General features: G+C 44.2%; 1 protein-coding gene and 1 long non-coding RNA gene across 2 annotated transcripts in view; one reads left to right on the top strand and one right to left on the bottom strand.

The window, feature by feature from the left end:
• Positions 1-5,404: 5,404 nt before the first annotated feature.
• Positions 5,405-14,371, top strand: part of Sdc2 (syndecan 2) — a 105,426-nt gene continuing 96,459 nt past the window's right edge. The window contains exons 1-2 of the mRNA XM_048358647.1: positions 5,405-5,502; positions 6,983-7,289. Coding sequence (XP_048214604.1) covers positions 5,405-5,502; positions 6,983-7,289 — 405 coding nt within the window. The remainder of the gene's footprint in view (positions 5,503-6,982; positions 7,290-14,371) is intronic.
• On the bottom strand, positions 10,602-12,243 carry LOC125360968. The gene is made up of 2 exons (XR_007212846.1): positions 11,476-12,243; positions 10,602-10,939 (listed from the first exon to the last, which is right to left on the bottom strand). It is a non-coding gene; the product is annotated as an uncharacterized LOC125360968 (long non-coding RNA).

Below are 14,371 nucleotides of genomic sequence, written 5' to 3'. Positions count from 1 at the left end.
TATATTTCTAAAAGCAAACCTTACACTATTCTATCCTAGCTTACAGTTAGTAGGTGAGTATTAATTATATGCAAGGTCTGTTATCCAATCTAGGAGGACCAGGAAAAGCATCTGGAAGTGTGTGACCCATAGAAGACAATCAGGTATTTGTTAATGGGGGCACTTCTAAACTGACACTTGTAGGTATTTGGCAGCCAAAGAGAGCTGAGCGTACAGATAGGTTATTGCAGGGAGAGCAAACAATAACCATGCTGGCATTTATAACCACTGACATTTATTGAGAGGAAATACTAATAAATCACCACTGGCATTTATGGAAAGCTCACGATGTGCAAAGCAACTTTCTAAATACTTTGAGTCATTAGCTTAGCCACTTTCCACATTTACCTGAGTATATCAGTTCACAGATGAAGAATAAGGCTTAGGTCTAGAGACCTGATCAGGTGTCTGTCCCCTAAGAACATAGTAAGAAGTGGGGCTGGGGTTCAAGCCCCAGCCCTTCTCTTTCTAGAACTTGAAGTTTTAATCATTGTAGAGAGAAGACTGCCCCTAAGTATAAATGGATGGTCCTAAATTTGGTTCTCTGAAGTATGTAGTTACCTAACAAGACTCCTACCTGTATCTCATTCCATCAGCTAGACAGAACATAGTGGTACTTAACACACCTGGATTTTTTGTCTAGGTCTTTCAGCAACAATTTTCAGTGAATCCATTTCTAACACTAAGTTGTGGGAAATCCCAATCTTTACACAATTCTGGTCTGAAAAGTATGTATGTATTCTGTTCCGATTTTGGAGTTTTTAACCTTATCTACATGTTAACACTTCTCCCAAGATAACTCAAAAAGGAAAATATCCTTTTCTTGAAAGAAAACACCATTTTCCTTGAAAAATATGATTTTTATTTTTGCAGTTCTGGAGATCTAAGTATTTTCAACAGTAGTTTGTATAATCAGGATTGCTCTTTATCTGTATGACTCACAGACACTAACTGTCAAGAGTTCTATTTGGAGTGATGATCAGGGAGTCACAATTCTGCCTCATTTTTCTCTCAGCGTTTTACTGAAATTATTCATTTACCATAACAGAAGCCCTTTCAATTAGCTAAGGAAAAAGGAGAATTTTTCCTGAAGGATACCAAAATATCTTGTAGTAAATCTTAGGGAAGAAATTTGATCCAGGACTTAAAAGAGACTAGGAAAGGAAATAAAAAAAAAAAGAAATCAGAAGCCCACATTCTGGAGCCATAACTTCTCCTGGCTCCTTTCCACTGCAGATTAACCTTTTCCATATTGGAGAACCAGGACCCCTCTCTGGCTCTGAGGACTTCCAAGTCAATGCACACTCATTCATTAATTGACTCCTCTTACTTCCAGCCCTGATCTATATAATTATGAACAAGGGTGTTTGGGAGAATTTAGTGTGGAGTATATAAGACTCTTCACCAAGGCCTTGGAGAAGATGGGTCTTTAAGACCAATGAAGGAATTTAGGATTGTCATTAAAGTAATAGTCCTGTAATGAACTAAAATGGTAGAAGAATTATCATACACCAATGGATGAATAGGTTAATAAAACAGCCCTGATACACATCTGTACACACACACACACACACACACACACACACACACACACACACACACGAGCAACCGAGCAAGAGAGACAGACACAGACACAGACACAGAGAGAGGAATCCTATCTAGCCTGTTTCTAACATGGATGAATCTAGATGACTTTCTGTTAAGTGAAATGAGTCAGATACAGAAAGACAAATAGATGATCTCACTTTTATGCAGAACTTTAGAAAGTTGAACTCAGAAGCAGAGCATAGAACTGTGGTTACCAAAAACTTGGGGGGATGGAAGTGGGATTAAAGAATGTGGGTCAAATGCTACAAATTTACAAAAGGAATACATTTAGAAGATCTATTGTTACCATGGTGAAAATGATATATCATATCCTTTAAAATTACTGAAAGTAGATTTTAAGTGTTTCTACCACAAAAAAGTGACTTTGTGAGAAAAAAGTGTGTATTAATTACCTTGAGTTAGTCATTCCACAATGTGTATGGAATGTGTTTCAAACACATTCAATACATTGTAAAACATAAATACATGTATATATATATGTAAATATCTCTGTCTACCTACTATCTATCTATCTATCTATCTATCTATCTATCTATGCTATCTTACATACTTTTTTGTTGTTGTGGGTTTTCATTTTGTTTTGTTTTGGTGAGACAAGTTTTTACTATGTAGCCCTGGAAGGACTCAAACTCTTGGCCTTCTTGCCTCTGTCTCCAGAGGCATGATATTACAGGTGAGTGCCATCATGCCTGGTGTATCTGTCTCTTTTTTCTAGTATTATTTTACATAAAATAATCCATGATGAAAATTTCCTGCCCAACTGAATTTGTACGAGAGAAACTCAAATAACTTGAAGATAACTGTGGTGCATTCCTAAATTCACACATCTCTTTAGGAAAATATTTGATGAAAGTTATATTTTAAATGTATGGCATTTTATAAAAATGTTTTTCTTTAACTATCATAACTAATTTTAGGGTGAATTTGTCATACCTCTTAATTGTAGGCTTGTAATTTAAGAACAACTCCTTGCTTGTGATTTTTTTGGAACTGTATCTCACTTTAGCCCAGGCTTGCATTTAATTTGCAGTCATTCTGCTTCAGCCTCCCTGTTGCTGAGACTACTATACCTCCCTGTCAACTCTTAGTTTCAAAGTGTATTTGCTCTATCATAGTTCACGGAAATTTGTATGCCTTTTCAGTGAGCACCTATGAGGTATGACAAGTGAGGCACACATTTGTTAGATGTCAAGTTTTGTTAGCCTTTCTTTGTGTTTGTATGTGCTAGTACTCCAGCTTGAACTTGCACTCAGGACCTAGGTGCTGTCCCTTAGCTTTTTCTCAACTTTGGTGCTCTACCACTTGAGTCACAGCTCAATTTTCTGCTCTTTGCTGGTTAATTGGAGATATGAGTCTCAGAGACTTTCCTGCCTGGACTGGCTTGCTGTGATTTTCAGATCACAGCCTCTTGAGTAGCTAGGATTTCAGGTGTTTTGCCAGTCTTTTAAGAATCATTAGAGAAAGTGACACAAGTGTTTTGTCTTCTGTCTCATTCAGGGCAAAATTTATGTATTATTCAGTTTCTTGACTTTCCTGTCTGTGTCCTGCTGTCCAAAACATGACAGCTTGGTTCAACATTAGCACTCTATGAATTTATAAAGCTCAAATGAGCCAAGTTCCCTGGCAAAGAGCTGTGGAGGTGAACCAACAGTGGAAAGTTTGAGGCTAAATATAGATTTTTTTTGATTGCCTGGAGATTCTCCTCATAGCCTCAGCTCAATCGCCATTATTAGCAATGGGTAATTAACAGCTAGCTGGCTAGATTTCCTCTTACATTCAGGTACTACCATATATCAAGTGAATTCGGTCAGTGCAGATACTACCAAATTGGTTTCTAGTCTAGATTTCTGATGACAGTGCAAGTACAGGAACAACTGAGAACAATGGAGTGACAGCTTTGCCTTAGCAGCTATGCTGATAGCTAACCTGGGGACCAAGCATTTGTTTCTCCATGGTTGTAATATGGTATTATTAGATGCCATTAGGGCAGCATCTAATGTACCAACTCACATAAAAAGCTAGGTTTTCAGTAGCTTTCATATCTGTTTTGTGATTTCTCTGCTTGTCTTCCATTCCTATTTTTTAAAGTATTTCTGCCTCTAAGTCTCTGTGGTCTGTGAATTTCATAGACTTTCTTCAGATTCTGCTGTGCTTGTTTTGTAAGTGGAGACAGGATCTTGCTATGTTGCCCAGGATGACCTCAAACTCACAGTAGTCCTACCTTAGCATCCAAATGGCTGGTATGACAGGCATGCACTACTATGCCAGGCTCTTCTGAGATTCTGGAGGTGGGCGTGTTTTCTTTTAGTAAGCAAATATAGGCACATGCCTACCACTAGAATGCATTGTTATCCCCTACCCTTATATGTGTCTTATTTATAACCAGTCTCATATGCTTTATATACTGCCATAGTATCCATCTTGCCATACCTATTGATGCATTTGAACATGAAACCTTAAGTGTTTGTCTACACATACCATGTAGAGTATCACCCTCGCACTAGTACCAATTCCAGTATTGCACGTAGTACCAATGCTGCAATACTAACTTTACAGACTATTTCATAGAGCCTCGTGAATGCCAAGTTTTGGAGTGCATTTCTGGTTTCTGATAAATGCATCCTTCCAGTGATGAATCTGCTCACTTTTTTCCCACTTTGGTGCCAGGACTGAGGTTTGAACTCAGAGCCTGGGCGCTGCCCCTGAGCCTTTTCTTTCCTTTCTTTCTTTCTTTCTTTTTTTTCCCTCAAGGCTACTGCTCTATCACTTGAGCCACAGCTCTACTCTGACCTTTTGTGGTTAATTGGAGATAAAAGTCTCTGGACTTCTTTCATCTTGGGCTGGCTTCAAACTCTGATCCTCCTATCTCAGTCTCCTGAGTAGCTAGGATTACAGGCATGAGCCAGGGATACCTGGCTTGATCATTCTTTTTTTTTTTTGCCAGTCCTGGGGCTTGATTTCAGGGCCTGAGCACTGTCCTTGGCTTCTTTTTGCTCAAGGCTAGCAACTCGACCTTTTGGGCCACAGTGCCACTTCTGGCCTTTTCTATACATGTGGTGCTGAGGAATCGAACCCAGGGCTTCATGTATAGGAGGCAAGCACTCTAGCACTAGGCCACATTCCAAGGCCAATCATTCTTTTTTTTTTTTTTGTCACAGTGCCCAAGCAGAATCAGAACTACTCTGTTCCCTGTTAGGAGGAAGGTCCACACAGCAATAACTGTATACATGAAGGCATTACCTGTTTTTTTTTTTCTTTTAGATTCTAATATTGGATGGATTCTTAACCTTTGAGAACAATTAGGTATGGAAGCTGCATTTTAGGATTAGAATGTGTATTGACTGGGTCCATCTTCGGATGGAGGTGATTATTTACAGCTGTTTGATCTTCTTCCATTTTCTGTTGGAACCTCCATCCAAAAACTCCCTATCTCACAAGATTCTTCAACCCACATGGTCACAGTCCATCTTCTAAAAACCAAATGTGATCTTCATTGGCTCAGCTTAGTGATGTCAGCTCAAACTCTGAGAAGCACTGATGTTACTTATCCCTTCCAGTCCTCTGCTTTCCTTCTTTGTGCACTCCTCCATTTACCTTTTACTTTTTCCTTGTTGTCCATGTCTTAGATTAGCCCATAGGCAAACATGATTGTCCCTTTAAATTTCCTTCTGCGAAATTTCTGACAGTGATAGGTTACTAAGACATTGTGACTCACCCTTAAGGAATAACTGTGTTTCATTCTAAAACTGAGTTAAAAATGATCCTGGCCTCCTATTACTTTGTCTACACCCCTGTATCTTTAAAGGATGGCAACTCTTATGTGGATGGAGCTTTAGATAAAAATTTCTTCAAGAGGTATATGTGTGTAGTTTTTATGTATCAGAAGCGAGAATACAGTGGTGACTAAGACTGAAAGTTCCCTTGGTCTCTTGGAATGGGCAACTGTAGAAGCATACCGATCCACAATTCATTGACTCCAGAAGTCAGAAAGAAAAAATGGCGGTAGAAGCCAGAGGGGATATACATGTGCCACATTCCACAACATACCAAAGGCAACAACACATCACTTCATAACAAAGTATTTCCTCCATGGCAAGAAATACAAGTTCACTATTTTCTTCAAGCTAGAAAGGAGTTTATCCTTCCTTTCTTTGAAATTCTCTTTAGCCTGTTATTGTTCAGGGTCTCTAGCAAATTTGTCATCAAATTACCCTATTTGTAGCTTCCAAATGTTAACACCAGTATGCGGAAATGGAGCCTAATAATTGCCTTGGGGCATGCCCTGTGTGTGAGGCAGAAATGCTATTCAAGCCTTTAATGAAATTATGTGCTTTGGAACTAACTGTTCGTATTGGGTTGATAGGATCCATCCTGCCCTTCCTTGGTTTAGAGGAGGGAGAAGGAGTGGAGGGGCGTGTGTGCGCGTGCATCCTAATACACGCATTCAATTTTTGTCTTTTAAAATGTAATTTTCACAAATCGGTGATTTATGAGCATTTCTCCTTGTTTGAACATTATAAAGTCAGTCTCTCTCTCTCTCTCTCTCTCTTCCTCTCTCTCTTTCTCTCTCTCGTCTCAATTCTCTCACGAGTTTCTTGCTACTTACTCGGTCTAATCTCCAAAGGCGAAATATTCCTATGGATTCTTGGCAGCTGATCGATCTGACCCTTTAGACAAGTGAAAAAAAAAAACCGCAGAAGAAGAGAAAGCGGGAGAAATAGAAAAGAAAAAAGTACAGCAAGAGGAAACAGGGAACCGAGAAGGGGAAAGGAAGCAAAAGGAAGGGAGGGAAAAGAAAGAAGGCGCCCTGGGCAGCACCGGAGCGTGGCCGGTGCAGTCGTTGCGCGGAGCCGCCGGCGCCCACTGGGTCTGGGAGCTGCCAATCGGAGTGTAATCCTGTAGGAATTTCTCCAGGGTTGATCTGGGAGTCGGTTCGGCTGTTTTGGCAGGCTCGGGAGGGAGGGAGGGAGAGTGGGAGGGAGGGAGGGAGGAGAACCCGAGGAGGCGGGCCCTGGAGGGGGCGGCGCGGAGGAGGAGGAGCGCAGCCGGCTAGCCACTAGCCGGGCTCCCAGGCGCAGCTCTCCAGATACTCCGGGAGCTCCGGCCCCGCACGTCGCGCGCCTCCGCCGCTCGGCCCGCAAACTTCAAGCCGCAGCTCCATTTCCAGCCAACGATTTTTTTTTTTTTAAATCCCTGAACGGAATCCCCACCCCGGGGAGGGAGTCCGCGGAGGTGTAAAGATCCCGCCGATCGAGAAGATTGCTCCGGGGAGCAGCCTCTCCACCGCTCCAACTCCGCGTCGGGAAGCGCAGAAAACCAACAAGTGAAAAAAAAGACAAACACAAACCCACACCGAGGTGCCGCGTTCCCGGGGCGCTGCGCGGGCGGCGAGAGCCGGCGGCGGAGGAGAAAGCGAGCGCCCCTCACACGCCCGAAGCCGGAGCCCCGAGCCCCGGAGCCGCGGTTGCTGCGGCGGCTACGGCTCCCCGTTTTCCCCGAGGCGGACGGCGCCGAGCGCAGGACTGAATCTTCCCTTCGCCCTCTTCGCCCGCAGCGGCGGCGAGCAGCTGGTCCCCGGGAATATGCAGCGTGCGTGGATCCTCCTCACCTTGGGCTTGGTGGCCTTGGTGTCGGCCGAGTCGGTGAGTGGCGCCCAGGCTGGGTACGCGCGCAGATCGGGGATCCCCGGGCCAAGAGTGGAGCGGGTGGGGCGAGGGTGGGGGAATCGGGGAGACCCCTCCGGGCGATCCCTGCGCCTCCCGACGCCGCGTCGGGGATCTTCTAGGACGAACGTGATCGCTCTTCCACCCCCTGTAACCTACTGTCGCTTCTCTTCTTTCCCCCCAGCAAAGCGCTGCTTGCGGGGGGCGGGGGGAGGCTCCACGGTCTCCAGGGATCGGGGCGCAAGAATTGCAGTTTTGTGTAACCGCGGAGCCCGCCAAAGTCACCCCCAACTTCTTCGCTTTCGGGGGACCTTTTGCTGCACCCAGGAGGACCGCTAGGCTCCGCGGGGGATCCGGTGCGCTCCGTGCGCGCTCGGCTAGCCCTTGGGATGACCTGGAAACTTTGGGGGTGTGTGTGTGGGGATCCCTTCTTCCCTCCCCCTTCTCTTTTCCAACTCTCCGGAGTGCAAGTTTGGGGATTCTGGGCCCCCATTTCAGAAACCCGCTAAGGTCCGGAGAGGAAAGTTTGTAAAAGTTCTTTTGTTTGATGTTCCCCGCGACTGGGGCGAGGTACCCACACTCCGACGTGGAAACGCCGTCCGCAGTTCTGTAGGGGACGCGGGGTTACCTGGAACGCACCTCCGAAAATACTAAGGTGCTGGCTACTGGATCCCCTAGTCCTCGGTGATTTCCCCCTCACGGAGGGCGTCCCGAAGCCTGGGGAGATGGGGAGGGGGAGACGACATTTTAATCCGGGCTGCACTGGAGTGTGGCGAGGTCGGCGAGGCCGGTGCGTGTGACAGTGAGCGCGGCCTCGGGTGGCGTGGGCCCTTGGGGGGTCGAAGCTTTCCTTCTGCTTGCTTCCTTCCCACCTCTCAGGCCCAGGCCCGGCAGGCTGGGCTGGCAGCAGCCTCCAGCGTCCTCCCCCTGGCCTGGCAGTGGAAACTTGATTTTTTTCCCTTTGGGTCGCGTTTCGGGGTCGGAGCTGCTTTTCTTGCATTGCCCCATGAGCGCCCTCTAATGGGAACTGCCTCCCGGGCCCCCAGGCTTCGGTGGCTGCCCTGTCTGGGTGCTGGGTGCCTGGAGTTGTGATCCCCAGGTGGGATGCCTGAGCGCTTTCCAGGGATGGGTTCTGTCTGCAGCCCCCCCCCCCCCAGCCCCCACCGCGCCTCAGTGCCGCCCTCTTGTCACGGCCTGTGACCCCTTCTGCCTTCTATAGTTTCCAGCGACTTCCTCCTCTGCAGCATAGTCATGTGCCCATTTCTAATTAATCCAACCATTGCTTCCAAAACAAATCACTGTGTATCATCTTTCTTCTTTCTGTGTGTCATCTTTTGGTGAGCGCTTCCCCCAAGTCTCCTAACCCCTCAGAATGGTGAGAAACCTCTTTGGTGTGGCGGTGGCTGATGTCTTGTAGCACCTCCCCCCCCCCCCCCAATTAGTTAAGGTCAAAGCATGGAGATTGGGAAACTACTAAGTAGATAAGGAGTGGGGCGCTCCCATTGTAAAATACAACTGTGAACCTTATCAGTATTTCTCGGTGGCAAATGATGGCCGAATCCTTTGCAATTAGCAGTCCCTAGGTAGTTATGAACTTCGGCATTTTGTACACACAAGGGGAATGGTTTTGTTTATTTCAGAAACAAATAAACAAACATCCTTGCTCATCTTTGTTGCAGTACCGGGCAAGAGGACAACTTCATGTACTCAAGAGAAGCTTAGCCTAAGAACTGTACAGGGAAAGGGAAATCTACTCCTCCCCCCCATTTCTGTTTAGAGGTTTGCTAGGAAATATGAGTGTTTGGGGAATGTGGAGAAAAAAGCCTTTGGAGTTTTTGCCTAAATCTGACAGTTCTCTTTAAGGGAAGGTCTTGCTCAACTGTAGGTAGTCTTCCCCAGGGAGAGCTTTCCCTTGAAATCCAGATTTTTTGTGTTCTACTGGTTGTCAATTTGAATCAGAAGCCAATGTTTCTGCAGTGAACAGCTTGGTTGTGGGCAGGCAGTTTTGAATCACTGGATGTCCCCCACAAGGGTGTTAGGGTGTGTGTGTCTGTCTGTGTCTGTGTATGCACAGGTGCACACAAACCCACATGCTCACTCACTCACTTCTATGCAACTCTTGGGGCTTGAACTCAGGGCCTAGGGTGTTGTCCCTGAAGTTTTGTGGTCCAGGCTAGCCTCTGAACCACACCTCCACTCCAGGCTTTTTGGTGGTTAACTGTAGCTAAAGAGTCTCATGGACCTGTCCCCCTGGACTTTTGGCTTCAAACCTCAGATCTTAGCCTGAGTAGCTAGTATTACAGGCATGAGCCCACCAGCCACTAGTACTGTCTTGGTTAGATATTTTCAAAATATCAACTTGGATACTCCCCTATAGAGTCTTTGTTCAGCAGTGAGTCAGTCTTTCTCAGTAGAAACTGTTTGACAGGCCCAGAATGGCTAATGGTCCCTTTAAGTCATCCCTCACTCAGCTTCTTGAATGTTTCATGTTACTCGGAAATTAATAGAAACAGACTTGAAAGACTTAATTTTTAGAAGTTTAGCTGCTATGAAACATTATTTTCAGTGTTTTGCCTTTTAATTTGAAAACTGAAACTGTGTCCTAGGATTTAGAAGTAATCATTGTCTGAGCCAAAGGCTCTTTCAAAGGGAAAAAAAATCTCTGCAGTTTTGTACTTAGCAGGGCCAGTGGTGGTGGTGGGGTGGTGGTTCTTAGGAGCTCAAAGCTCTCTGTGAAAAGGAACTAGTGGTCCTGACCTCTTGGATGCAGAAAGCAGGGAAAGCCAGTTTCCAGTGGCCCATTCATGCCTTCTACAGGCAGGTTAGGGCTTTTTCATGTGGTAACCGGCTCTGCAAAGGGAAAGATGTCTGAGTGTGGCAGTAGAGATATGCTGCTAGTTTTTCTGTCCATTTGTTTCATGACTTGTTTATCTTTAGAAATAATATATTGCAGACTGCTATAAACACATAATTTGAAACTGGAAATATGTTTAAGAAAAGGAAGCATTTTGAAGTAGTGGAATTTTATAAACATGCTTAGATGTCTATAAATGAAAAGAACTGTCAAGTCATTTGGAGCCATGCATTACTTCGAAGGACATTATTATGAAAGGCAGGTTCTGTAAAGTTTGAATTACAAGGGGAAAGATATTGAAATCTTAAGTCCTTGCAGCTCTTTGAAAAACATCTATTTGCACTGTTGTAATGACACAAATTACCATGATAGGAACCAGAGCTCTTTATTTTTTAGTTGGATATTAGCAGTAGAGAGATGGCATTTAAGAAGGGAAGTTTTTACAAACCCAGATGTGCAGAAGATGGTTTATAAGAGGAAATCTGTCCATAGCCTTCAACTCATGGTCCTGGAACCTGGTATATCTCTTTTGTTGTTTTAAACTACTGACAATAATAATTGTACATATTTATGAATACACTGATTACATATATACTATGTGTCATATCTGATGTATATAATGTTCTATAAATATATTATATACTGCATAATAAATGTTACATAATCTATTTTATATAAAACTACTTTATGTGTTTGTGCCAGTTTGGAGCTTGAACTCTGTGCCTCATTCTCTTGTTTGGCATTTCACTCTGTGACTTGAGCTACAGCTCCACTTCTTTTTTTTTCATTTATTAATAATTTTTATAGAACTTTATTTCACATGCCTTTACAGCATCTTTAATTTTTTTTTTAAATTTTTTTTATTATTAATTGAACATAAAATTTTTTTTTTTACAAGGTGCTGTGCAAAGAGGGTGCAGTTACATAGTAGGGCAGTGTGTACATTTCTTGTGATATCTTACAACCTGTTTTCCCATCCCTTGTCTAGGTCAGGTAGACCCATATGCAATATACAATGTATCAAGCACATATACAGTGTTCACAGACTTGGTCTCTACTGTCTCTCCATCTCCCTTTGTTAACAGTCATATATCAGGGAGATCATGCCCCTTTGTTTTCTGTGTTCTAGGCTTGTCTCACTCAACATTATTTGTTCGAGTTCTGACCATTTCCCTGCGAATAACAATATTTCACCATTCCTAATCGCTATGTAGTATTCCATTGTGTATAAGTACCATATTTTTTGGATCCATTCATCTGTGGAGGGGCATCTGGGTTGTTTCCAAATTTTGGCTATTGTGAATTGTGTACAGCTCCACTTCTGGCTCTTTGCTGGTTAGTTGGAGATAAAGGTTTTACGGGCTTTTCTGCCCTGGCTGACTTGGAACTGTAATCCTCATTTCTCAGCTTCCTGAGTAGACAGGATTATAGTCATGAGCTACCAGCACATGGTTCCCTTGTGGTATTTTGATACAGGTACACATTATGCAATGTTCAGATCAGGCTGGTATATCTTGTGTGATGGTGGGTAGCCTTCAAGGGACAGTTTGCCAGGTGAATCGCCTATAACATGGTCACTCAGGTGGTACCTTGAACAATCACTAGTTTGGAAAGAATTTAAATCAAAAGCCCATCTAAGGTTTTCCCTGAGCTACTGTTCAAATTACTAGAAGCCCCAGAACCCTGATTGTTCATCCAGAGGTAGCTTCAAGGCCTCTTAGGTTGGTCCTGCCGCTGGCTGGTCCAGCCACACAGCATGACCAACTCTGTCATTAAGGTTTATAGGGAGACCTATCTAGTCTGTGCTGTTGGCCTGCCTGCTGGCTGTGACCCAATAGGTTTTAGTAGGAATGCCCCTCAGTTTAGGTTCTCACAAGGTTTTCCTCTTCCATTGCCAAAGAAACCAAACTAAAGAATCCCAGCCATCATTTTCTTCTTCCCCAAAGCAGGAAGAAAAGTTGTCATTCTGTCAACAGTACATTTTAGTAACTCAGAATCATCTACTTCTTTTGTTGACTGGAAGCTCCTACAAAGTCTCAGAGAAAAGCAAGAAGGCATGAAGAAAACCGTTGCTGAAAACAAGCTACTCTTACATTTTTTTTTTTTTTTTGCCAGTCCTGGGCCTTGGTCTCAGGGCCTGAGCACTGTCCCTGGCTTCTCTTTGCTCAAGGCTAGCACTCTGCCACTTGAGTCACAGAGCCACTTCTGGCCATTTTCTGTATATGTGGTGCTGGGGAATCGAACCCAGGGCTTCAAGTATACGAGGCAAGTGCTCTTGCCACTAGGCCATATCCCCAGCCCTACTCTTATATTTGGTCAAGTGTCTCAGGACTGTTATTTTCATTGTAGTCCTTTTGATGGGAGTCTAGAAGAAATCCTCAATCAACTTGGTTCACATCCATGGCTGTCTGGGTCTAAATCTGGGTATTTCTTTTTTTATGCTAGGATCAAGTGCTGGCAAACCAGAAAACTCTTCTTGCCTGCTTGGAGCTTGTATTTTAGAGAGCCAGATAGCTTTTCTTCCAGTTTGTTTGTTTTCCTATTTATATATTTGAGAGATGCTTATCTGTCTGTCACTGAGTAGTTGCCATTCCTAGCCCAGTTGCTAGTCTGCCCTTTGACATGTCCTCTACTCTGCTGATCATGCCACCCATGGTCTAGAACTATCTATATGTCCTTGTTGTCTCATAACTCTTGTTTATCAGTGCTCTTTCCTAGTTACTGGCTTGGTCACTCCTTACTGAATCTCATGCTTGGCTAGGTGATGTCACTGTCCTGATCACTGCTTGTACATAGCCACCTCTTTAGAATTTCTCCTTTGAAATTCTGTCAATTACGTCTCAACCTCACCTAGCTTTCCATGAAAGCTCCACGATGCAAATGTTTATTTCTATGCTTCTATACATAGGAAGGCAGACTGATGATCAGAACCACTGTAGGTATGCATAGCTCTAGGACGTGGGACCTTGACTCTGACCTGCACCATCAGAAGCTTTGAATAGGGGTTGGGATGAGTAATTTGTATTTTTTTTATAAAGCACCTCTGATATTTTAATGAGTCAAATCACACTTGGAAATCACTGCTCTGGATTAAATGGGTTACCCTCTAATTATGTGTTTTTCCATCTCCCTTCTAGAACTCTCAGGAGTGGCCAGGTTTAGAGCACAAAGGGTTTGGGGCTTGGGAAGTGGACAGGCCTGAGTTTTAGTCCTGAAACTCGTGCCTGGTTGAACTTGAACCAAGTCTCTCCATTCTAGGTTTCACAGACGTGCCACAGGCCAAACTCTTTGGCCTCTGTTTTCTGGCCTATGAATTGGGAGACTGATATCAAGATGTTGTTTAAGGTCTCTTACTTCTTCAACATCTTTTCCATCAAAACTGCCTCTGGCTGACTGGAAGGTTGGTGTGTCCATACCCTTGAACTCCACATAGTGCTGGGCCCAGGGCAGAGGCTAGGTAAAACCCTGCTGTTGGTGAGACATCAAGTGCAGGTACTCAAGGGCTGAGTAGTGTGTGTAGAGTGTGGGGTTGATGGGTATTCCTAGTCTATCAATTTTATTGTGGCTATTGATGGTAGTGTTCTGGGAGGTCCTTGGTGGCCCTGGGCCACGTTGCCAGTTTTGACTCTTCCTGGCCTCAGCCTCATTGTCTAGGCAGGGATGGTGTGAAGTGTAAACAAGAGCCAGATGAGAAGTCCCAGTGTACCAGCAGTGTGCATTTCTCCTCCCTCCCTCTTTCTTAGCTGGCTTGAGAGTCCAGAACGATCTGTTACATACATGCCAGTGTGTTTGTCTTAGACATGTAGTGGAAGGGGCAGAGGACCCTTACAGGGAGTAATTTAATAGGCGGTGGGTGGGAATGCATGGAATTTCTCCTTTTAGCTATTTGGAGCTTCAGCTCATACTATTCAGAAATCGTAATCACCTTTTGACAAGTCTGTTTCCAGAGCAGCATTAACTTGAGCAACAAGGCCAGAGGAGCTAGCTTGTGAATAGGAAGGACAGAGACTGTGGAAATTGGGTTGTGGATAGTTCTCTTTTTCTCAGGTGTTTCTAAATTTGGTAGGGCTGGCAGAAGGGAGTAACCTTGAAGTCTTTGGAGGCTTCTCCTGTGAATGTCTTACCAGCAGAATGAGGTGTGATGGGTGATGGGTGGTCGATTTGTGGCGGGGACTCTGAGCTATGGAAAAATGTTCTTAAAGCCTGG

The sequence above is a fragment of the Perognathus longimembris genome, chromosome 12 (genome assembly GCF_023159225.1).
Source record: "Perognathus longimembris pacificus isolate PPM17 chromosome 12, ASM2315922v1, whole genome shotgun sequence".
Classification (NCBI taxonomy): domain Eukaryota; kingdom Metazoa; phylum Chordata; class Mammalia; order Rodentia; family Heteromyidae; genus Perognathus; species Perognathus longimembris.
Note: the sequence above shows the minus strand (reverse complement) of the source record. Positions and strands in the feature narration are given on the sequence as shown.